The 25,305-nt window shown below is 48.1% G+C and overlaps 1 protein-coding gene across 7 annotated transcripts in view; it reads left to right on the top strand.

Annotated features, from left to right (window-relative positions):
- SPTBN1 (spectrin beta, non-erythrocytic 1) overlaps positions 1-22,653 on the top strand; it is a 196,002-nt gene extending 173,349 nt beyond the window's left edge. For all 7 annotated transcript variants that reach the window (XM_022597341.3, XM_022597343.3, XM_022597342.3 and 4 more), the window contains 13 exons: positions 225-355; positions 1,563-1,767; positions 2,152-2,526; positions 6,168-6,412; positions 7,543-7,681; positions 8,667-8,751; positions 10,559-10,755; positions 11,865-11,977; positions 12,690-12,753; positions 17,063-17,301; positions 18,759-18,932; positions 20,449-20,491; positions 21,319-22,653. In XM_022597341.3, the coding sequence (XP_022453049.1) occupies positions 225-355; positions 1,563-1,767; positions 2,152-2,526; positions 6,168-6,412; positions 7,543-7,681; positions 8,667-8,751; positions 10,559-10,755; positions 11,865-11,977; positions 12,690-12,753; positions 17,063-17,301; positions 18,759-18,932; positions 20,449-20,491; positions 21,319-21,537 (2,229 nt within the window). In that variant the 3' untranslated portion in view covers positions 21,538-22,653. The remainder of the gene's footprint in view (positions 1-224; positions 356-1,562; positions 1,768-2,151; positions 2,527-6,167; positions 6,413-7,542; positions 7,682-8,666; positions 8,752-10,558; positions 10,756-11,864; positions 11,978-12,689; positions 12,754-17,062; positions 17,302-18,758; positions 18,933-20,448; positions 20,492-21,318) is intronic.
- Positions 22,654-25,305: the final 2,652 nt, after the last annotated feature.

The following is a 25,305-nucleotide window of genomic DNA, read 5'->3' as shown; positions in this document are numbered from 1 at the left end:
GCGTCATCCTCATGTCCGTCTTTCAGAGGCTCCCACAGTCCAGTCCACATTGAAGCTCGTGGAGCGCTCCATATTCCAGCGCCCATATCACACCTGTGGCTTTTTTTCTTTCTGCCAAGTCTTCCTCCTGCCACACCACGCAGTCAGCCGGCCCCTCTTCCGGGGGGTTTTGGGTCAAGGGGCTGGGGGACGGCTGTGGTTGTGACGGCCCCCTCTCTAAGCAGGATGAGCAGAGCGCCGTCTCCATGTTGAAGAAGCACCAGATTCTGGAACAAGCCGTGGAGGACTACGCGGAGACGGTGCATCAGCTCTCCAAGACCAGCCGGGCCCTGGTGGCCGACAACCATCCAGAAAGGTGAGTGCCGTTCCGTGAAGATGAGACTGGCTTGTCAGTTCCTCCCCAGTCGGGGCCTCTTGTTCGAGTAACTGGTAATGTAGATCTTTGGGAAGCATTTTTAAAACAGACCCAGTAGGCCTGTGCTGAACAGGAAGGGTGAACGGTTGCATTACAGGAGCTCACTCTTGCGGGCTGATTATCTCCTGCTGGCCAAGCCCTATTGAGAGAAGATTATTGGTTTCATGCGTCAGAAGTACTGATTGACTTGCATGGATATACAGGTGATAAAAGCACCTACCCTTGGGTTTAAAAAGTCACCCAGTTTAGGAAAGTAATTACTAGTTTTAATAGAGCAATAGATAAGGATACTTGGGCCTGTAAATTAAAAGGGCTACCGAGAAGAAAATGATGCCGCCTCTGAACTCTTATACATTGAGTCTTGAGAATGTCTCGGGAATAAGAAAAAGGAGTGTGTGGTACTCCTGCAATGTTACATACCAGGCTTACACGCTCACTTCAGTGGCAGTCATTTTAGGCTTTCTCTGGAACTGCCTGTTACAGCTCAGACAGACAAGAATCGGCTTTGTGCATTAACCGAGGCAAGTTGAAGATGAGGTCAGTGGCTGGGTTGGTACAGGGTGTCCTTCAGGGGTTCGTGATCAGGACTCCCAGGAAAGTGGCCTTCCTCATCTCCCAAGGACAGGCATCAAGAAGTCCTTGTCTGACTGCTTTCATGCTGGAAGACTGTCATTCTGGGAGAAGTTGGAGGGAGGGGGATGGATGCTGCACCCCCAGGACCCAGGAAATGGGAGCAGCAGGGCCCGCCCTCCTGGCAGAGAAGAGCATGCAGCCCAGAGAAGGTCAAGGTGTGTGCAGACGGGGATGTTATCTGTCCCTTCGACAGCATGGCACCTGAGAACGGATCCTGGGTTAACTTCTAATGTCAGAGGAAGTCCTGACATATGGAGCCAGCAGTGCAGTGTTTTCGATTTCTCTCCCCTCCCTCCGTCGTCACGGCCAGGATGGCCTTTGTCCTCAATCACTGTGTTTTGTTACACGTTGGCTCTTCATTACTTGAGGTCAAAGTTCAGAGTTTTATTTTTTAGGCTAAATAGGCTAACTTGAGGTTTCCTTTGAGAAATGTTGTAAAACGTGATCTCTTGGCATTTCCCCTCATTTACTGGCTCCCTGAAGAACATGTCCCCCTCGTCTCGCCCCCCCACAGTGAGCGCATCAGCATGCGGCAGTCCAAGGTGGACAAGCTGTATGCGGGCCTCAAGGACCTGGCCGAGGAGAGGAGGGGCAAGCTGGACGAGAGGCACCGGCTGTTCCAGCTCAACCGGGAGGTCGACGACCTGGAGCAGTGGATCGCCGAGAGGGAGGTGGTCGCAGGGTCGCACGAGCTGGGGCAGGACTACGAGCACGTCACGGCAAGTACCGCGGGCAGGGCCCGGGCGGCCGCGCGGCGCACGCGGGCTGCGGAAGGCCCCTTGCGCGCCTTGTCTGCGAGCAGAGAACGCGCCCCAGACTCGAGCCAAAGATGGCGGGGTTTCGTTTCAACTTGACACTTTGGTCACCGGGCGACTTGGGGGTTGTTGAACTTCTCTGCTGCGCCCTGTCCTCCTCCGGTCAGAGGAGATGGAGCCCGGGCCTTACTCGGCGGCAGTGAGCAAGGAGGAAGCCTGATTGATAAAGAGGCTTTGGAGCTGAGATCTGTTAAGTCAGGCATTTCTCTCCAAAGGACATTCGTGTGATCAAGAAATAAAGTGTTCACAGTAGTCTCACTGATTTTTTGGTGCGCACCCCTGTTTCAGATGCTACAAGAACGATTCCGGGAATTCGCCCGGGACACAGGGAACATTGGGCAGGAGCGCGTGGACACGGTCAATCACATGGCAGATGAACTCATCAACTCTGGACACTCGGATGCCGCCACCATCGCCGAGTGGAAGGACGGGCTCAACGAAGCCTGGGCTGACCTCCTGGAGCTCATCGACACGAGGACGCAGATCCTCGCCGCCTCCTATGAACTGCACAAGTTTTACCATGATGCCAAGGAGATCTTTGGGCGCATCCAGGACAAGCACAAGAAACTCCCCGAGGAGCTCGGGAGAGATCAGAACACAGTGGAGACCTTACAGAGAATGCACACCACGTTTGAGCACGACATCCAGGCTCTGGGCACTCAGGTGGGTGAGGCGCTGCCCAGCGGTGGTGGGAGGGCTTCTTTCCGTAGTGTCTCTGTGCCTCTCGGAGCATCTCTCTCCATTCCTTGGCTCCGCAAAACATGCCTCAGAGAACTGCCCAAATCAAACGGACATGCGTGTGCACACACATGTATCACACACACTGTTGTAACACTCCATCTGGGAGAGCTTACCAGTCCGTAACATTCTCAGTGTGCCACATTTTGCAGACACTGTTGGAGGAACAGTACTTATGATTAAAATAAACAACCCAGACACATACACAGACATTTACAAGTTTTAGGCCTTCTCAACAAGAATTTGAATTACGTTGGCATATCCCTCCGGAATAATTTCCAAAATGATACCTCATTATTTTCCATCAACCAGAGTCTGAGTTATGTATCGGAGAAGAGAGAAGACGAGACTCTAACGTTTTACTGTGCCCGCTCTTCCCCTCCCCGCTATGAAGCGGTTAACACGAAGGCTTTGTTTAAGAGCTGCCTGGCAAAGTGATGACAATGTAACAGTAATGACCTGTAGTGTAATCACTAATTCACACTCTCATTCCTGCACAGCTTCCTGCTTAGTCTTATGCCTGTCCGATGAAAAACAAATTGTATCTGTCTTTTCCCTTACATTTCAAGATCTTAGAGAAGAAGTCTGTTTTCTTCAACATATCAGCCTTCAGGATATCAGGAGGTTTGTTCTTACCTTTTAGAAGCTCGTCAGTGATCTACTGCAGGGGTTGGCAGACTTCTTCTGTAGAAGCCCAGACAGTACAGAGTTTTGGTTTTGTGGGACATACAGTCCGTTACAACTACTCATCTCCGCCATCGTAGCATAAAGCAGCCACGGACAATCCGAAAGCGAAGGGCGTGGCTGTGTGCCAGCAAAGCTTTATAAAAACAGGGAGCCCAGATTTGCCGTGGACCCGCCCCTGATCTAGTGTGCCAGCCTTCTTTGGTGTGCTTTGGGGTTTGTTCTGAGGAAGGACCACCTTTACTGCTGTTGTTTTCCCCTTAATTTGCCCCTTCTAAAAGCAAAGGTAGGTAGGTCACAGCTGGGGCTCCATTCACGTTAAGTGGCTTCCCCTTTTCCATCCTTGGAGGTAGAAGGTGTGGAGGGAATATGTAAGAGATTGGTGGAGTGGCTGAGGGTCTGCATCAGGCAGAATTTAAAAGCGCCCCCCATGCATTGTGCGGGTTTCCAGCCTTTCCTCCATGGCTGGCGGATTCTCCATTCCAAAGCTCGTCAGCTTCCTGTTCAGTGGCTCTCACTGCGTGTAAGGTCCTGGAGCACCAGGTGAGCGTGTAAGGATCCTGAACCATGCAATCTGACATGCACGTGCAGTTAGAGCACGGCCACCAGAGAAGGGCCGACCCTGGCTTGAATTGAGCCTGTCATGCTGTATCGCTGCAAGTTTTAATTTCCTTCCTAAGCTTCGGTTCCCTGATGCTTTAAGGATTGCGGTGTGTATTGTTACAGTTTTTAAAAAGCTTAAGAGAACTTCTGGAATGCCTGGAAACCTTATTAGCAGCAGGTCTTTCCTCTACACCTGTAAAATCATTTACTTTTAGAACTTCAGGAGACTGCAGAGATGGTAGAGTTGCTCCTTCAGTTTTTTTTTTTTTCATTAAATCCCTTCACTTTGTGAGGCTCAGAGAGATGCAGGAGAGCCCACTGAGAGTCCAGGAACATCCTGGGCAGGAATCTGTTCCGTCAAGCCTGATAGTCTGCACCTCACCATACCCGCTGGGCCAGGCCATTTCAGCCACAAAAGTATGCATGCCCCTCCTGCAGTTAGAGCAGAAGGGAGGGCTCTCGGTGCAGGCTCCAGAAGCCGATGGCGTTTCCTCCTTGGCTGCTTTACTCTTAATGCCAGCCTGACCCGCCACCATCCTCCATTCTGTGCGGGAACAGTGGACAGGAGGGAACCTGATGATGGTCTGCAGTGACTCCTCAAAGCAGTAGTTAATTCTAGCGGGAATTTCTGCTTTCGCTCTCCTCGTCTACCTTGTTTGTTGTTGTGAGAACAAATTAAAAACAGCTAGAGATCCAGGAAACTTTTTTTGTTTGGAAAGATTTGGTTAGTCATATAGGAGATAAGCTTTTCAAATCATTTCCTAGGAACTTGCTTATTGTGATTTGAGTTAATACCTGAGCCGTATTTAAAGAATGTTTCCAAAAGTCTCTTAGGATACGGAAATCAAATCACCAGGGAAACCAAACCCCATTGATTCTTCTTTACATCTCTTGCAGAAATCTGTTTTCCTTACCTACCACCACCTAGAGCCTTTTGAGTGATCGGGGTCGGTACACCTCCCCACAAGCCCCAGTGTCCATCCCCCCCCCGCCCCCGTGATGTTTCTCCATATAACTCGCCTCACGGACATCTGAAGGCTGCTATCATTCAGGATGTCTGTTGTCTTCAGACTTTGATCAGTAAATGAAGATTGAGTGTGTACTCCCCATACACGTATATTTTAAATTAGATGTTGTGCACGAGTATGGCATTACTAGTACGTACTTTATATAAAACATAAGAGATGGAAATTTTTGAATACAAAATAAGCCACGGTTATTAGTTTCTCTTGTAAAGGTGTATCTGCCCTCCACCACCACCCTCGCCGCCAACAAAAGGGTGAAAGCCTTTTCTTGGTTTTTTTCCCCCTTTTTACACAGAAAGTATTGACATTATGTACACTCTCTGTGCTTTGCCTTTTCTACATAGCCGTCTTCTTGGAGTACTTCTCATATGAGTACATAGAGCCCTTCCGCATTCTTTTTCATGACTGCATGGGAGCCTCCTGTATGAATGTGCCATTGTAATTTAACCAGTCCCTCATGGACGAACAGATACTTTATTTTCAGTCTTTTGCATTTACAGACATTGGTGCAATAAATAACCTTACGTGTATTTCATTTCCTAAAAGTGCAAGCGTATATGTAGGATAAATTCCCCAAAGTGGAATCATGAAATCAAAAGGCACACGCATTTATAAGTTTGGTGGGTACTGCCTGCGCCTTCTGCAGGAGCTGTAACCTTGTGTCCCATCAGCAGTGAATCAGCTCACTGGCATATATACATCATCAAGCTTGAATTTTTGCCAACTAGGAGATGACAAATTACAGTATCTCCATGTAGCATATTTTCATAAGGCTCACTGGCATTTCTTGCTCTCCAGAGTTTTTATTGAAGTTTTTGGCTGCTTAAGGTTTTCCCTTCTTTGGCATCAGCGTTTTCAGCTGCGTTAAATGCTGCTTTTTTGTTTTTCACGTTGGAATGTGCCGTTGTGGGAGCTCTTACAGGTGATGCGTACATTGTTTTCAGCAGCAACCTCACATAGCTAATGGAAAAGGTGTTTCCAAATGAGTTCTTGATGGCAGTTTCTCATTCCTGATTTTAAAAAAACACCGTCGGTACCATGCAGGAGCAGATTAGGTGTTTATCCTTTACTGTATCTGGGTGCACACCGTGTGTTTCTGTGCCGTCTTCACGTCCTGGGCCACCTCCGGGGACCTTTCCCGACCAGGGCTCCCATCAGCGCGAAGGCAGAATGGTGCGCAGAGGGGGAGTGGGAGGCCGGGTGGTGGCGCAGAGGCCCAGCTCCGACCCGTCTCGTCTCCTGGCGGCTGCACAGGTGAGACAGCTGCAGGAGGATGCAGCCCGCCTCCAGGCCGCCTATGCGGGCGACAAGGCCGAGGACATCCAGAAGCGGGAGAACGAGGTCCTGGAAGCCTGGAAGGCCCTGCTGGACGCCTGCGAGGGCCGCAGGGTGCGGCTGGTGGACACGGGGGACAAGTTCCGCTTCTTCAGCATGGTGCGCGACCTCATGCTGTGGATGGAGGATGTCATCCGGCAGATCGAAGCCCAGGAGAAGCCACGGTAATGCTGCCGGCCTCCCGGCTGGGCCCTACCCCAGAGCTTCGAGGCCGGAGCGGGGGCGGGGAGGGGTTTTGGGGGGAGCCACTTGTCTCCTGCACACGGTTGTCAGGGAACGAGGGGCCCGGTGTAGTCGAGCCCTGTGGAGCCCTCCCCATTTCTCCCCGACCCTGTCCCCCTGGGTCCACGCTCACCCAGGCCCTCGTGCTCTCATCTGTGGGCCTCGTGCCTCAAAGCAGCCGCATACCTGGGACCGGACTAGCTCTACCTCACTGCTGGAATGAGATGGCTTTTCTGAGTTCTTTTTCTATGTCTGTCAGATCAAAACCCACTCTATCCCTTTTCAGACATACTACCAAAGGTGCCTCTTACGCTCAGCGTCTGCTCTAATGGTGTCTCGGGATTCGTATTTAGCATTTGTTCTGTGTCTTCTCTTTGGCCACGTTTCATGCAGAGCGGTGAAGAGGAGCTCGTGGGTGTACAAGCAGGCGCATAGACAGCCTCCTGTTCACCCCTGCCGGCTCCAGCCCTCACCGTACCTGAGAGATGGGCTGTGCTCCAAAAGAAGAAATACGGTTGTTACATACATGAAGCAGTTGTGTTTCCTTAGGTCAGGACTCTCCAGTCAGTCGGTTTTGATGGATGAGACGTTCTCACGGCTCTGCCAGTCGCTGATTGCTTGGCTGGTTCCTGCTCTGTGTGTCTTCATGTCTAAATAAGGAGACAGTATTTGCTGCTCTTTAAAACACACATGTCCTGAACCTTCAGCAGCTAACTCACTGGGGTACAACTGGGGACACCTGTGACTGCCTCTGTACCTTCTTGAAGAGTCTGAGGTGCATTTCAGAGTAAAAGGTTGAACAGAGATCCAGCGGTTTTTCTGGTCTCCACCTAGAAAAATTGTTTCAGCGCACACACAAAAATAAAAGTAGCCTTATTCTCAGTGTTAGGTTGTGAAGCTGTGCCTGAGTTACATCATCGTTGCGCTGCAGCTCAGTGACCCAGCCTGCGCTCAGACTGTGAACCAGATACTGTGCCGCCAGTTTCCTTCAAATTAATTACGTGTTTCGAAACCTACACATTTGTTTGAAAAGCTTGGTCTCCTAAAGGAAGTATTATTTGTGTAATTTTAGGGATGTGTCCTCTGTTGAACTATTAATGAATAATCATCAAGGTATCAAAGCAGAAATCGATGCTCGTAATGACAGTTTCACGACCTGCATTGAACTTGGGAAATCGCTGCTGGCGAGGAAGCACTACGCATCAGAGGAGGTAGGATGCCGCTTACGCTTTGGGGCCCCTGTGGTGAGTGCAGCTGGTGTTCAGATGTAAAGTGACTCACTCTTGTGAGCGTGTGTGTGTGTGTGTGGGGGGGCATATATAGACACACACACAGAGAAATCTATGCTTACATTCACACACACGTACGCACACACTTACCTGGGTTTCAGAACTCCTTGCTTCTTCCCTGTATGTGTGGAATAAGACAGGCAAGTCTCTAGGTATAGAGCCAATCAATCCATGGCACCGAAGACAATTTTTGAGGGCCTCTGGTCAAGGGTTCGTCCTTTCTCACCTCCTCCATCAGTTCTAGAAGGTGTCACCCCTTCTCTGTCACCTGTGCCCTAGACCTGTTTGCTCTTTAGTGGATGGTTGCTAAGTCGAGTTGGGATGCTGGTGACACAGAGGGGGAGTGGTTATCAGTGTGAGGCCTCCGAGGGCTCAGGGCTTTGCCCCTCTCGCCGGCCCCCGCTCTTAACTTGAGTGTGTTCGCCACAGGGAGCCCCGGAGTCTGGAGGGGGCTCAGTGCATTGTTGGCCTCCTCACGACAGAGCAGCTTTGGGTGGAGCCCGGCCTTCCTCCCAGCCCCTTCTGGAAGGAACGTCGCCATGCTCTTCTCTCTTCTCCCAGTACGCGGATAAACTGAGCAGTCCTTAGATCTTTCCTGCCTTAGTGGTGGTCTCTACATAAAAAGTGTTTTTCTTGGGCTTCCCTGGTGGCGCAGCGGTTGAGAGTCCGCCTGCCGATGCAGCGGACATGGGTTCGTGCCCCGGTCCGGGAGGGTCCCACATGCTGCGGAGCGGCTGGGCCCGTGGGCCGTGGGCGCTGGGGCCTGCACGTCCACAGCCTGTGCTCTGCGGCGGGAGAGGCCACAACAGTGAGAGGCCCACGTACCGCAATGCGGCCCATCAAGGGTCAGACTAGGAGGATGTGATCTACTCTATTAAGATGTCCTTGGGGTCCTCTTTTCTCACAGATCAAGGAGAAGTTACTGCAGTTGACGGAAAAGAGGAAAGAAATGATTGACAAGTGGGAAGACCGATGGGAATGGTTAAGACTGAGTAAGGATGTACCTAATCTCTGTTCTTTTTGGGTCCCCACTGAAAGCAAGCCAGTTTATTTACCTGCTTTAATTGACTTGATATGATGTTATCTCTTAATGATTTTTGGAGTCTTTCTGAATGCTGCTTTTTTAATATCCTGTTTCACCATTTCATGCTAATGAGTATTTTTAAGTAGTTCCCTGTGACATATTCATTGTCTTTCATCTCATGATTGGCCTCAGTGTTGTGAGTGGGGTCTGAGTGTGTAGGAACAGTATGGGGACGACAGGATGTGGCATTCCTCTGGGAGAGTGCAGACAGGGGCCCCTTCTCCGCCAGTTATCTTTAAGGAGAATTGTTACTGTGGAGTCAAGAAGGTGGAAAGTTGGCTTGTTAGGTCTTACGAAAGCTTACAACGATAAAGATTTTGCAGTGAACCGGGCATTATTCTAAGTGTTTTATATGTTTTTCTTTATTGACTTCCCACAATAACCCTCTGAGGTAGATCCTATTTTTAATCTCATTTTATAAAGGAATATGTGAGCTAACACAGGGTCCATAATATACAGTATCAGGAAGAGCATTTATGATTGGTATGAACTGCAGGGGTAGCCCAACTGAAGCATTATTTACCGTACTTTGCCATTCTGTGTTCGGGGCTCCGGGCTCTGTCCTTATATTATATTATAACCTTATTCTCAGGCACCAGGAGTGCTTCCTAGAAGCAGAATCCAAGGGGCCTTTTCTGAACGGTGTATAAGAGACCTAGTGGAGGCATCTCAATTCTTTTGAAAAAGAAATCCCACATTTGATCATTCTTTGGATGAGGGTTTGGTCTGTAAATTTTGCCAGCCCCCAGGGCAGGTTCAGTTCAGTTCAGTTCAGCAAAACCCAGATTACACTCCACTGTGAGCTAGGCACCAGGTTGCATGCTGGGCATTCCTGATGAGGTGACAAGTTTCTCGGGCAGTGGGGGCATCTCCTTGTGCCGTGTTGGAGGCCACCAGGGTGACACCAGTGCTGCCCGCAGTCGTCTTCTTACCTGAATGACCCCAACCTCTGCTGCTTAAGGTATAATGAAAATGCCAGCCACAGCGCGGGCAGAGCTGAGGTCTGGCCTGCCTTCTCACGGCTGCAGTGGGTGGAGGTCATGCTGCGTTTCCTCACGTGTGGAGGAACAGAATGAATAAAGCAGAAGCCTTAGCCCATACTGTCCCTACTTTCCCGACTGCTTCCAGATCCTTCCCTGCCTCTCAACCCCCCAAAGTAAAACATGGCACTTCCACGCCAGAAAGGGTGATTGGTGAATGGCTGTCCCCTCAGAGTAATCTGGTTATATGTAAATTGTGAATTCTTCAGGGCTCTGGGGCTTACCTCACTGAAGTAGGGCTGAGTGAGCAGAGCATACCTCCTGGCCCTGCATGGCCGTATAGTAGCCACGGCCCACATGAGGCTCTTCGGAACTTGCAACATGGCTGGTCGAAATTAAGATGTGCTCCAGGTATAAAATACGTGTCGGGTTTCAAAGACAGAAGAAAAAAAAGATGTAACACAACTCAGTTAATTTTTATACTGATTACGTGTTGAAATAACAGCTATATCAGGTTGTCTAAATTATGCATTTGAAATCAACTTCACCTGTTTTGAATGTGGCTGCTGGGAAGGTTACAGCTGTACACGTGCGGCTCCCATGACGTTTATGGGCACAGCGCAGATCTAGACTAGACTGTAAGCTGGTTGTGCCGGCAGCTGCCAGCAGAGGGCAGCACCTCCCTGAGCTCCCGAGTCACCCTGCCCCCACACTCACTCTTGGCTCCCTGTGCAGTCTTGGAGGTCCATCAGTTCTCAAGGGACGCCAGTGTGGCCGAGGCCTGGCTGCTCGGACAGGAGCCCTACCTGTCCAGCCGAGAAATAGGCCAGAGCGTGGACGAGGTGGAGAAGCTCATCAAGCGCCACGAGGCTTTTGAAAAGTCTGCAGCGACCTGGGACGAGAGGTTCTCCGCCCTGGAAAGGCTGACGACAGTAAGTGGGCCCTGGGAGCCGGGGTGCTCTGCCATGGTTCCCGTGGGCAGCCTCTCCTTCCTGCTCACCTCCTAGGCTAGGGAGCTCAGGTCATCGCTCTGATTTTAAAAGCAGTAAGGATCTTCCTGGAGTTGGTGTTTCTCTTGGTACAGAACGTGGGGAGATGGTCCGGGGCTCCTGCCCCCTCAACCACTTCCTGGGCACCTAGGTCTGTGGTCACTTCCTGTCTGGGAATTGATCGATTGGGATTTGCTTTTCTCTTTTGATCTGCTTTTCTTCCTGTACCTCGTAGAAGCCATGGTTTCTAGGGAGCATAGCCTTACAGTTTTCTTCCGATTTCAGGATTAGAATTCCCGTCAAGCACTAGTAGCTCGATCTTAGCCCACTGAAAACTCTCCCCAGTCCTGATAATCTCTTCTGCCAAAGTAAAGGCCTCAGAACAGGCCTTGCTCAACTGGTGTTTTCTCTCCCAAGACACTTGCACTCCCGGTGGAAAGCTGATTCTTTATGGTGTGCTTCCCGATTTCTACAGTCGTGGGCATCTAAAATGTACCTGTACACATGTGTGTTAAAACGGAATACTTTGGGTACACGCATACATTGCTCATGAAATGGCTTAGTTCCAGTTAGTCTATTTCCTGGCTTTTATTAACGTGTTATTGAGGCTTGGCTGAACCTGAATCCCTACCGCAGCACAAGAAGCCTCTGTGGGAATTATTGCAGCTCTGACTCAGTGGTGTTGGTCTGACCTCTGAAGAGAAGTCCAGCACGGACCCTCATGCTCAGGTGCTTTCTTCCTCAGCAAAGTTGAGAGCTGCAGAGTTCATTTAGAAACGAAACCCGATATCCCAGGGGCACACGCAACTCGCAGGGCTTCTGCCATCCTGTAGAATGGATCTGTTTCATCACTCAGACCTCTGTTTCCTGTGGTTCTGGGTTGTAGCTGCAGTTCCTGTCACCTTAACGAGATTTTGCTTAGGATGTCAGAGCTTCTGGTTGTCCCACGTGATCCAGCGTAGACCGCTCAGACGGGAGGGTTTGCCTGGAGCTCTCTCCTTAAAAGAGGCAGAGTTTGGGGTTCTGCCACACATCAGCGTGTTCTCCCTCAGCTGGAGCTACTGGAAGTGCGCAGACAGCAAGAGGAAGAGGAGAGGAAGAGGCGGCCGCCTTCTCCTGAGCCGAGCTCGAAGGTTTCCGAGGAGACCGAGTCCCAGCAGCAGTGGTGAGTCACGGGCAGCCCGCCCACTTCAGTCTCAGCTTCAGTGACAAGAGGGGTTTAGGGAGCACACTTTCTAAGCCCGTGCTGATGTGCCCTTCCTGTTAGTCACTTCTGAAGACTACTGAGACTCCGTACGGTCACCCCTGGGTAACATCTGAGGAGAGTGACTTGTCCACAGTCACACTGCAATGTTGGCAGCGGGAGTAGAATGTCGACAGGAACCATCTCTGCTGTGCACACGTGTGTGTACACACACACACACACACACACACTTAGAATTTCCACATGAGTAAATGGATGGAGTGAACTACCCAGATTTCAGGCCAGTGACTGTGTGGTGGTGCTTTCTGAAAGTTCTGGGTGACTTTGACACGAAGGGCAGAAATTACTCTGTATTTCTGAAAGGCTGATTATTTTGCTGGGGTCCAAGCTCCATGACAACCCTGAATGCCACCTTTATGGGCAGGGATGCCTGTGGTCTTACTCTTTCTATCTAGAGTCAATTTGAAACACTTAAAGAGTTTTTAGAAAGAAATCACGTCATGTGAAAGAGGGCTGCATATGTTTTCCTGAGAGAAGGGCTCTAATGAAGTTGACTTGTGTTCTCCCCCGTCTTCTTCTCTCTCTCCTCCTCTTTTCTTCCCCTCTCCCCTCCCTCCTTCCCCGTTTTCCTCCTGTTCTCTCCTCTGTCTTCTTTCTCCCCCTTCCCCAACAGGGATGCTTCAAAAGGAGAGCAAGTTTCCCAGAATGGTTTGCCGGCTGAACAGGGATCTCCACGGGTTAGTTACCGCTCTCAAACCTACCAAAACTACAAAAACTTTAATAGCAGACGGACAGCCAGTGACCAGCCGTGGTCTGGACTGTGAAGTTCGCTACCATTTGTCAAGAACCACTCTTTCCAAATCCTGTTGGTTTGACATTTTGGCTTCCACTTCACCCACAGTGTTAAAAATTTTACTTATTTCATAGCCTTCCTTGGTTTCATATTTGTTTGCGTTTAATTCATGTTTCTTTGAGTTTTTTAACTGATGGATGCTCAGTTGCCTGAAAGCAACATACGTATTTTTTGTTTATTTATCGTGAGCTTTTTACTTTATTAAGATTTTGCAGCGAAAGCCTTACGTGAGTAATTGAAATTAAATGAAATTACAGCAAAATGAAGAAGAAAACTAGAATCTGACAGGTATGACACATCCAGCTATACTAACAGGGTGCAGTCCTGCACTATACGTAGCCCCCTTTACAGAGTTATTAACCTGCAGTAGTTTACTAGGAATTGAGGAGGGAGACTTCCAGCACTAAGATGAAAACCTAGAGTCAGCTGTGTAACATTCCATGAAGGATACATTCATTTATTGAAAATGATAAAAAAAAAAAAAAAAAAAGGTTGAATCTACTTGGGAAGGTTTTTTTTTTTAAACTTTAGGCGCAGAATCTGAACAGTTTTGAGACCCTCGGATCATTGATTACTTTTTTACAAACCAGGTCCTCTCTGTATTTTTTTCTGCCAAGTCCTGAACCGAGAACTGTAGGCTCGCTTCCAGCAGATAACGCAGCCGGCCTCAGGAGTCAGGGGCCCCCTGACTGCCGCCACCACCTCTGTCTGGGTCACTGTCGGCACCGCCGGAACATGGGATGTGGCAGGTGTGGCAGCGCTTCTCGGCCCGTTGGGGAAGCCTGCCTACCAGACTTCTCCACGTCTCTCCGTTCAGTTGATGACTTCAGGGTGTCAAACTGTTTAAATTTTGCAAACAAATGGAACAAAAGCCATTCTGGTTCACCCTGATTACTTGAACGACGCACTTGGGGGAACCACCCCAGGAGCTGTTGCCTGCCTCCAGGCTCCAGAAGTCCTTCAGCGTCTCTGTAGTATGTCTCGTATGGATCTTCTGATTCATTTTTCATTTTCCTATGACCTTTTGTGAAGCTCTCTAATAAAGAGTCGTTTAGGATGACATTTATCAGACCACCAGCAGGGATTTGAAAATGTTTTAACAGAAATTCTATTCACCAAACCAAGTCCATATTACATCAAAGCCTTGTGAGACATTGACTTGCTCATTTGCCATATTTAGATGTTAGTGGAATCAGAAAACCTGTTTTGATATGTGTTCTCCATGAGTTAAGTCTAATTTGTCTTTTCATGATGCATGTCTTTTTTTTTTTCTTTTGTCAGGATAACATCATATAGCATCTTGTTTGTTTTTTCCTCATTTCTATGTACATATCTATCTACTTGCGACCGTAGATGGGTATATAGATAGATGCCAAGCTTCTTACGTTCTGGGAGTAGTATGCACCATTATTGGGTCTCTGCCTTAAAACACACCAAAATTCATTTTAGAAAAGAAACTACTGCTTCATCTTTGGTGATTAGGGAGCCCTGACATGTGTTAACTGGCTCCAAATGATACGTGTCATTGATCTATATGTATATATGTGATGTGTCCATATATATATGTTTAAATTTTGTATCATGAGGGCTAATACCCAATTTTATGCCTTTCGTATTCAGAAGACCAAAAACAAAACAAAACAAAACAAAGCCACATAAGCACACAGGAAAGAAAGGAGTGCTGTGATGCTTTTGGCATTTGTTCTCATGCCTATTTTTATCTAGATTTTTTAATTGTAGCTTGCCAGACAGAGTTTTAATTGAAATTGGATTGTATCAGAAGAAGAAAAGCTCTTTTCGTTCTTCTGAGTTACGGTGCAGAGACTCAAGTTAATGAACTTGAAGATAGTGTTGCTTCTTGCACTTAGAAAACCAGTCAGGTGTTCCTTGTGCTACTAGTTGTCACGTTGCATTTACGTTCACCTCCTGACTGAAGTATCTCAGGTGTACGCAGCCACTAATCGCTAAAGAGAAGCAACGTGGGGTGGGGGGTAGGGGTGTATCCACATGTACCCACTGTTTGGTCACAGCACTACGATTTGCTTTTGATGTTTGTCTCTAGTGGCGTGTTGTCTGTTGGCATGCTTAAGCACATGTCCATTAAAATTCATTTTGTTCCTTTTATTTTCCTTGTTTTCTTGGTTAGTGATTCATTTGCATAAACATTAATTATCTCTGCCTACTGGTTTGGGGTTTTCTCTTTCCTTCTAACTCTAAAGAAAAAAATTTTTGCTGCAGAATTTCCCCCAGAAGGGGCTTCCCCTGGCTGTCACCTACCTTGAAGTTGGACCAAGTATGATAAATTTTAGCCTTTTTCCAGTAAACGTTCCTCTATCCAGGTCACTGCTGTCACTAGCAGTTTTTGAGTCACACCTGCAGCACTAATTTTTTTTTGTTTAACCTGGTTTCTATAGACACTAACCCCATGTCTCCCTGGACTCATGCCTGGCACAGGCCTTCCAGACCGATCTCATACTTCCAACCAGAAGTTTCCTGAAATCTCACACTAGAACAGATGTGTCAGCCTTAAAATCCACTCACTTACTTTTGACCCGGGGGCTTTGTTTTTTTGGTTACTATTTCCCCTTTGTCTCTCCTTTAAAAGGGAAAGGCAAGAGAGATATTTAAGTGGCCTATTCCTTATAAGCACTGGTCGACAGGCCGTCACTTGCAAGGCCAGGATAATCACCATGCATCTCCTCCCTATGCCATTCTACCCTAAGAATCCTTTTTCCACGTTGCTGTGTGGATAAAGGGTTCTAATCACAAACACCCTTCAAGTGCATAGCCTCTAGTCTGACCTTAAACCCCGCTGCTGACAGTAATAGGTTGTATAGACAGAGTATAAACTTGATTCCCAGCCCACCACTTAGATAAGGCCCAATGGAGACATCCCAGTTCCTGAGAGTTGACATATCGGATGTTCAAGTGGCGGTGGCCAGTCTCCCATTGATCCTGTTGAGGTTGTCGCTGCTAATTTTGCTGTCACGTGGTTCTGGGCAGCAGAGGTGGGGGACGTATCTAATGAGCGTGCCGTTGACACCTCCATGTTTGTCCGTGTACGAAGGGTGCAGGTTGTCTGTAATCCACTAAAGCGTCAGCCACACCCAGCTTTAGTAACTCGCTAATCCCACACCCTGGGTGTATCCAGCCAGGGGCCGCTTCAGTTCATGGTACACAGTTGATGGCACACAGGCTGAAAGCGATAATGAATGGAGACCCTACTGCATTTCCCAAGCCGAAAAGCCATGAGGGTTACAATATAAGTGAGCTTGGGAAGGAACAGCTCCCGAAGACGTCTCCAGCCTGAAGGGTCAGAGCCGCTGGAAGCCTGGCTGTCTGGGCTTTCTCGTCTCAGTGCAGCAAGGCACCGTGATCAACCAACACGTGATGGGGAAGGCCCTGGTTCTGTCTTTGTTTGGGGGTAAATAGCCGTGTGGTGTTGAGTGACTGTGATTGGCTTTTCCAGCTCCTTTAACACAAACTACAACCCACTCACGATACAACTTCGGCAGATGTGGTTAAATTGATGTTCGTTGACTTGCCTCATTTCCTTCCAGCTCTTAAGTTCCAAAGTCTAACGGGGATGGTAGATGTGAAATGCATGATTGCCGTCCTAATTTCTGCATGTGTTTATGACGATGTGTCGAGGGGTGGTGGGAGGAGAGCCGGAGAGCATTTTCAGAAACCAAAGGTCTTTCTTGTCTGACTTTGGGGGAATGCCGTGTAGTTCTGATAGAGTTGTCTATCCATCTGTTTGTGAATGCCCTTTCGCTTCAACTTCCAGCCCTTCTGGTGGCGTCCTTGGTTGTAAGGTGGCTGCTGTATAACGTCCACTCTCTCATATTTAATATGTGTGATTGTTAACTGTTGTCCTTTTGTTTTAAAGTAACCATAAGAGGAAATGATCTGAGTTCTATTAGAGAAAATGGATTGATCAGAGGAACAGAGTGCAGTAAAACTCATCCTGGCATTTCGCTTTTCTCATTTCCCCGTAAACGGGCGGGTATTAATCCATTCCCACCTTCTAATGTCCTTGGTGTCCAGCTGGCTTTGTGGGATGTGCAATGGTTTTACTGTACTGCCTCGATCTGTGCCAGGCATTTATACACAGCCACGTGTGCGAGTCAGAGCGTATGTGGTCACCCCGGGGGCTCACGGGGTTAGCTGAATGGCCTCTCCGCTGTCCCTAGATGGCAGAAACGGTGGACACGAGCGAAATGGTCAATGGCGCTGCAGAACAGAGGACAAGCTCGAAAGAGTCCAGCCCCATCCCCTCTCCCACCTCCGAGCGCAAAGCCAAGACTGCCCTCCCGGCCCAAAGTGCTGCCACCTTGCCGGCCAGGACCCAGGAGACGCCTTTGGCCCAGATGGAAGGCTTCCTGAATCGGAAGCACGAGTGGGAGGCCCACAATAAGAAGGCCTCAAGCAGGTAACAGCACAGAGGCTGAGGCGGTCCGGGGGGGAGTCGGCCCATTAGGAGCTGGGGGTGGGCCACTCTTGATCGAAAGGGGAGTGTGTGTTTATGTGGTTGATTTGTTCTGTAGCTTCCCGGGCGTTACATCCTTCTCGGGACTGACGTTGGGAAGTGGCAGTAGAGTGCTTTTTTATTCACCGAGAGAAGGAAGAGTTACGTGTGTGTGTGGGAACAGCAAGAAGAGGCCTTAGTAGTTCCTCCTGAGAAGGAATATCGCTAGATTGAGGCGGGGGAGTCTTCCCTAGAGTGAAATGATTTCACTGTGGTTTCCCTCCTGTGGGATGTTTTAAGACATTCACCATTTCCCCTACCTTATCTCCATATCAGTCTTTATATTCATTATCTCTCAGTAGCCCTACTTGTATTATCTCCATTTTACAAATGAAGAAACTGAGGCTCTGGGAGGTTAAGAAAGCTCACTCAGTGTAGCTTCCTAGTAAATGGCACAGCTAGGGTAAAACTCATCTGATTCCACAGCCTGTGTGCTTTAACCAGTAAACTAAACTGCCTGGGACCACCATGTACGGTTGTCCAGGTTGTACACTGTACAAGGGAATCCCATCTAAGAGCTGCCATCCACATTGGGGACATTATAGATTTATTTGTTAATACAGGCAGGTGGCAGTAAAGTGTCTTGTTCTAATAAAAGCGGTATATTAGGACAGTTTGCTGTACCCTGGGGGGAAAGGCTACCTTATTCTAATTCAGCCAGTGTACCGTAAGTGCTAGTGGCCCTGGGTCTGTCTCCCCCTCCCTGTCACGTTGCCAGGCCACTTCATTACAGAATGAAGCTGCGGTGGAAGAGCTGCCTAAGGACAGGCGTGTTTCCAGTAAGGAGCTTGGCCTGTACCCTGTTACCACAAGAGTGTACCAAACACCAGCAAAAAAGTCTTTCCCGTCAGAGCCAAGAGTACCTTTATGTAATGAAAGAGGGCACTGTGGTTTTCTTCAAACTCAGAGTGAGAAGTGGCCCTCAAAAACCTGCCACTAGGGCTTCCCTGGTGGCGCAGTGGTTGAGAGTCCGCCTGCCGATGCAGGGGACACGGGTTCGTGCCCCGGTCCGGGAAGATCCCACATGCCGCGGACCGGCTGGGCCCGTGAGCCGTGGCCGCTGAGCCTGTGCGTCCGGAGCCTGTGCTCCACAACGGGAGAGGCCACAACAGTGAGAGGCCCGCGTACCGCAAAACCAAAACAAAACAAAACAAAAAACCTGCCACTAGCAGTACGTGTCTTGTCTTGGGAGTCCACAGAGGAATTTTGTCCCATTGCGTATTTTTAGCAGGATTTAGGAAGGGCTTTTTTAACAGGGGATCATGCCGTGTTGTGTGAGGATCATTTTCGTGTTAATCAGACCCTTAGTTCTTGAAGGGAGCGTGGAGCAGAAACTTGAAGCTCCTTTCTTTGCTACTCAGGTCCTGGCACAATGTTTACTGTGTCATAAATAACCAAGAAATGGGTTTCTACAAAGATGCAAAGACAGCTGCTTCCGGAATTCCCTACCACAGCGAGGTCCCTGTGAGTTTGAAAGAAGCCATCTGTGAAGTGGCCCTTGATTACAAAAAGAAGAAACACGTGTTCAAGCTAAGGTGAGCGTTGCCAGAGAGTGGGTGTGTGTTTATTTTCACTCTGGGGGTTGGTTCTCTTAGATAGATGCTGTGATCGGTTGATTCCTCTCCTCTGCTGTTTAAAAAATCACCAACAAAGTGACAAACTGGATAGGCACACGTCTTGGTTAGGATCGCTGGGCTCTGTGGCCGGTTAACGGCACAACTGAACATGGAAGAAAAGGAACTTTCCTTTTTATAAGCTGGAACTTAGTGTTTCCTGAGACAAGGTGAGCTAGTCACATTTCACAGTTTAAGGGAAGCTTAGAAAAATAGTTTCCCCGTCTTTGCAGCTAATCCAGACCCAGGAGATGCTGTTCTTAGCTCGTGACTTATCTGGAGATGGGTCAAGTGAGTCATCCCGGAGCCAGGTGGAGACAAACAGGAAGGGGCGGGAGGGGCCCTGTGCTCCCCTGACTCACCCGGCGGATGTTCCAGATGCCTCTGGAACCATTCAGTTCCAAATGTCTCTACCCTGTACAACACATACGACTCCCAACAGAGTGGATCCAAGCTCTGAAGTTCGGCTTGTACTTGGAAATGGGCAGGAAAAACCCGTTTTTCTTTTAAAAGCATGAAAAGTAAACATGTTAGTGGTTAGGACGATACTTAGTCTGATACTAACTTGATCTGTTGCTTTGGGATTTGAAAAGCAAACTTTGGTCCTCAGTTACACGTGAGCCTCATGCCAGCTGGACGAGGCCAAGGACCACAAACGAGAGCAGTTCAAATGGGGTGATTCCTTGAGCCCTGGACGGGCACTGGAGGCAGGCCCCAGGGACCTGGGACGCTTTACACGCTGTAAGACCAGGCGCGGCCAGCCTGGCACCCACCCTGGCTGCACGCCCACTTTGTACTTCCTTGATGCAGCTTCAGAGCGTCGGGATATCGGCAGAGGGCATTTACCTCCTCTGCATCGGCAACACCAGCTTCCTCTCGATGCAGCAGAGAAGGAGGGGCCCTCCCAGCCAGCGTCCTCTCCGTGTCACAGCGATAGGCCGGCCAGGGCAGATTCTTTTGTTCTGAGAGGTGTATAAGAAGAGAAGTCTAGGAGAACTTTTCTGGGTGTCAGTTCAGAAAGCCTGGCGTTCGTTAATGTGGGGGATGTAAGTCCAGTGGCAGAATTTCAGGAGGGCCCGTGGGTTTTAAAGAGCTTTCTTCTGCGTTCAGTTTAGAGCAGTGATCAGCCATCCCCAGTGGTCTTTGCCACAACAGATCCAGGTGTTGACATGCTCGGAGCTTTTTGAATCCTTCCAGTGATTGAAACACCCATGTTACCTGTGCATATTGGCCCAATTGTATGACTTCTTGATGCCCCGGGGCGCGGCTGCTGGGCCTGTGCAGGCCCCCGGCACAGTGGGCGACGTGTGCAGAGTTCCCACGGGCATTTCTGGTGTGATTCCTGCGGCCTGCTTGTATCCCACATGAGAGTTGGGGGATTTTTTTTTTTTTCTTCCTTAAGTTATATTGTGACTGAGTTTCTTCCTTCGAATTACAGACTAAATGACGGCAATGAGTACCTCTTCCAAGCCAAAGACGATGTAAGTTTCTAAGTTTCATTTTTTCAGATACTTAGAAGTTTGCAAGTGTTGGTGGCCCGATGAGCTTTATTTATGATGTTCTTCACATAAGTAATGATCCAGTGGTGGCTTCTGTCCTCTGGCCTCCACGGTCATGAACGCTGGCAGGTGTTCAGTTCTCCTGTATCTCTCAGAGGCGGTGAATGTCATCTCACTGCCCTCCCGCCGCGGCAGGAGACCTAGTGCAGGGTCCCTTGAAGTCCGCGGAGGAGAACTGTGGGTGAAACACAGGGAGCAGGTCCCAGGACTGGGTGTGGATCCTGCAGCCCAATCAGGAGCCTCCCCGTTGCACCCACTGCGCCCCACTGCCTTTAACCAACCATTGCATGGCTGTGCTCCTCCTTGAGAGGAGAGAGGGTCAGCCGATGGGAAAACAACACGTATGCAGGGCTTTAAATTCGAAAAAGGCAACTTCTGTTAAATTTATACAATGTTATGCGTCAAATATATTTCAGTTTAAAAAAGGAAAAGAAAAAGCATCTTCTAGGGTGGGACCTGACACCCTACTGTAGACCAGTCTTTCCAGCTCGTCCACGTTTGTAGGGCCACATACTAGAGTGAGGACCTTCAGGTACCGTAAACCGAATTCCTGGTGAGCGTTCAATCATGTTCACTACTGTCCTGACAAAGCAGAGGTTCGTTTGGGAACCGCTTTCCCCTCTCAGGCAGACACACCGTTCCCAAGCCTTCCAGCCCACAGAGGCTCACACGGTCACCCAGGTGGACCGAGAGCATCTCATGCCCGTCCCTCCTAGTTGAGTCTCACCTGTGTCCCCTCCTTCATCCAGGAGGAAATGAACACATGGATCCAGGCCATCTCCTCTGCCATCTCCTCCGATAAACACGAGGTGTCCGCCAGCACCCAGAGCACGCCAGCATCCAGCCGGGCTCAGACCTTGCCCACCAGCGTTGTCACCATCACCAGCGAGTCCAGTCCCGGCAAACGGGAGAAGGACAAAGAGAAAGACAAAGAAAAGAGGTTCAGCCTTTTTGGCAAAAAGAAGTGAACTCCTTTCCGTCACCTCCTGCCCTTCTCTTAACCTTTTCAGTGAAATTCCAGCATGCAAGCTCAGAACCAACACATTACTCTCTGTGCCTAAATGTTCCTCAATGTGGTTGATTTTTTTCTTTTAATTTATAGAGCATTTCTCGGGGTGGGGGGGTGGGAAGGGGAAAATACACCTAAACACTTTATCTCCAAGTTACAAAAAAGTTTGAGGTGCAGAGGGAAGACCAGATTTTTTTTAACGAAATTATATAGATTAGATCTCAATATTTAAACGGTTCCTCAATTTTGTGAGGCTGTGTTGGAAATAACCCGCCTCTAGTGCTGTTGGTATGCAAGGCAGCGGTGCTTAAACAGTACTTCCTGTGCTCACCACAGACAAAATGTACCAACTTCCCAACACCATTCTCTTCCATTTACTTCCAGTGGTTACCGTGAGTCTTGACTATTAGAAGTGCTGGGTCTAACCTGGAATAAACAGATTGTGTATTATGATCTCGCTGCAGCCACAGTGCAGCTCCATTGTTAACTCTACAGACCAAACCGTTTGTATCTGGCATCACTTACTAACACACGACATGCGGCTCTTCTGCATCAGCCTGGACGACGGTTAAGAATGTCGGGATCCAAGAAGGAATAGAAAACTGATACTGTTTTAAATAATCTGTAATTTCAATTTCAATTTTTTTTTTTTTTGCTGAAATACATTATATTGTATGTTTGAGATAATTCTAGTACAAAGTATAATAAAACTAGATGTATAATAAACCCTTTAAATCATTGGTAAGTGTACAAGTGGAACTGAAGCATTTACTGGACAAAGTCCTGTTACCCTAATGGTTACTTGCTTGTGCGTTGCCACACTGTGTTATAATTTGCTTCATTACCTTGCTATTTGATACATAGTGCGCATTTCTCTGTCACTGTAACGATTGTAATGACAAATTTTCATCTTACTGCACAATCAAAATGGCATTGATAGGAATGAACTCCAGAGGCTGGGCCTGAGCAGGGAGGTGGTCACTCAGGCCCAGTGCTCAGTTGTTATGACCTGTACCTCTCGACTTTTGCCCTATCTGTTAAATATATGCTATGTCATTAAATGCTTTTAAATCTAGCACGGTGGGTAATTGTTTTTTCTCTCCTTGCGTGCACGCCATGTAGGGAATTTGCAAAGTGAGAAATAGCAAACGGGAAACATTAGACCGTCCATCTGGGTTCCTATTTTGCATTCTTGTGCGTGTCTGGTACCCCAGCTTTGAAAGTTACAATAAACGGAGTAATAAATATGGAATGTTTTGCAGCTCTACATCCAGATTTTATCTTCCATGTATAAAAAAGTTACCAGAGAGCTCGCTAAACCTGAGCTCTGAGGCAAGGGTTAGACAACGTTTTCAGTAAATGGCCAGAGATAAGTAAATGTTTTAGGCTCTGTAGGCCGTACTCTGTCTGTTGAAACTCTGCCATTGTGTAATACAGAGGCACCCATCGATGATGTGTAACCAGTGGGCGCGGCTGTGTTCCGGTAAAACCTTATGTGTGGACACAGATTTGAATTTCGTATAATTTTCATGTGCCACACCATATTCTTTTTTGATTTTTTAAAAACATTTAAAATGTAAAAATCAGTTTTACACAGATTGTACAAAAACAGATGACAGGCCAGGTGTGGCCCGTGGGCCAGTTTGCTGATGCCAGCGTAGGATCGTGGGTTAGATACGTGTGTTGTACTCCTCCTAGTTTATCTGTGTGTATCGGCTCCGTACCACTTGCACGTTTTCTTACATAAAGTAGCAATGCGTGTCAGTATTATAGACTTTTCAGCAGTTTATTCCGCAGAGGACATGCCTACCATGACATCAGTCCTGGGCCTCACAGCTGACTAGCATCAGGGCTTTCTGTTGCCCTCAGGTGAACTGAGACCTCACTGTTTATTCCCCCTACCCCCACCTGCACCCCCCCAAGCACCCAAGGCCATTTATCTCACCATGACGCTCCCTTGCCCTCGCCTTACTCAGGATTGGAATCAAGTTGTTCAATTCTCAACAGGTGAACCTCTGACCAAAATGTTTACTTAAGAAAAAGCATCTTAGAAAATAATCATGATTAAACTACAATGAGGTATCACCTCACACCAGTCAGAATGGCCGTCACCCAAAAATCTACAAGCAGTAAATGCTGGAGAGGGTGTGGAGAAAAGGGAACCCTCTTGCACTGTTGGTGGGAATGTAAATTGATGCCGCCACTATGGAGAACAGTATGGAGGTTCCTTAGAAAACTACAAATAGAAATAACATATGACCCAGCAATCCCACTACTGGGCATATATCCTGAGAAAACCGTAATTCAAAAAGAGTCATGTACCACAAAGTTCATTGCAGCTCTATTTACTTACAATAGCCAGGACATGGAAGCAACCTGAGTGTCCGTCGACAGATGAATGGATCAAGAAGATGTGGCACATATATACAATGGAATATCACTCAGCCATCAAAAGAAACAAAATTGAGTTATTTGTAGTGAGGTGTAGTAAGTCAGAAAGAGAAAAACAAATACCATATGCTAACACATATATATGGAACCAAAAAAATTTAAAGAAAAGGTCATGAAGAACCTAGGGGCAGGACAGGGGTAAAGACCCAGACGTAGAGAATGGACTTGAGGACACGGGGAGGGGGAAGGGTAAGCTGGGACGAAGTGAGAGAGTGGCATGGACATATATACACTACCAAATGTAAAATAGATAGCTAGTGGGAAGCAGCCGCATAGCACAGGGAGATCAGCTCGGTGCTTTGTGACCACCTAGAGGGGTGGGATAGGGAGGGTGGGAGGGAGACGCAAGAGGGAGGAGACATAGGGATATATGTATATGTATAGCTGATTCAGTTTGTTATAAAGCAGAAACTAGCACACCATTGTAAAGCAATTATACTCCCAATAAAGATGTTAAAAAATAATCATCGTCATGATGATTGATTACAGCCCACCTGACAAAGCCAGGCAGGTGGCAGGCAGGCCACACTCAAAAGGAAACTAACCAGCAACCCCAGATTCCCATAGAAAGTAGATGTGGATGGAACATTTTGCACGTAATTCCAGAGGCTTGCAGACCCCCGATACCTGGTTTTGGTGGTACATGCTCTCTTCACTGCCCTTGCTGAGGATGCCTGAGGCCTGAAAGTGGAAGACGATGGGCAGCAGGAGAAGCAGCCGCAGAAGAATGGCTTCGGTGGGTCATCAGGAGCTGATGTCAGCACATGTGATTAGAAAATCCGAATGAAGACATGTTCACAGGGGGAAGTTACAGGCCATATAAGATCGTGATCTTCAGTCCTGTCAGGGTAAATAATGGAATTCTGTAAAAATCATGCACTGCTTAACATTTTGAGAATTGTGCACATTTATTTTTGTTGCTATAGTGTACTATTTTACCTGAATTTTTAGTGGTACAGGATGGGTAATAAAACTGGTCTTTCTGTGTATGCATCTGAGAAGTGAGAAGCAGTAAATTAAGTCTTTCAGGAGGCATTCTTGATTAAAGGCCGCTTTGGTCACATTTGAACGTCTCTCAAGTTGGAATGCATCTGCAATTCCCAAGCCTCAGCGTTGTGTTTCCTTGGCGGTACTTAAGAGTGATGATTCTTTGTACAACCTACAGGTCTTCAGTCAATGAAATAGAGTATATCAGGCTGAGCGGTGGACACATGGCTATCTTCTCACCAACGTTTTGGCACTTTTAGGATTGGTGGTGTATGGGGGGGGGCAGCTA

This window comes from Delphinapterus leucas, chromosome 13 (assembly GCF_059928025.1).
Source record: "Delphinapterus leucas isolate spDelLeu-1000000601 "Yukka" chromosome 13, BTC_Dleu_Yukka2, whole genome shotgun sequence".
NCBI lineage: Eukaryota > Metazoa > Chordata > Mammalia > Artiodactyla > Monodontidae > Delphinapterus > Delphinapterus leucas.
The sequence above is the reverse complement of the archived record's forward strand: the minus strand, read 5'-3'. Positions and strand labels throughout refer to the sequence as shown.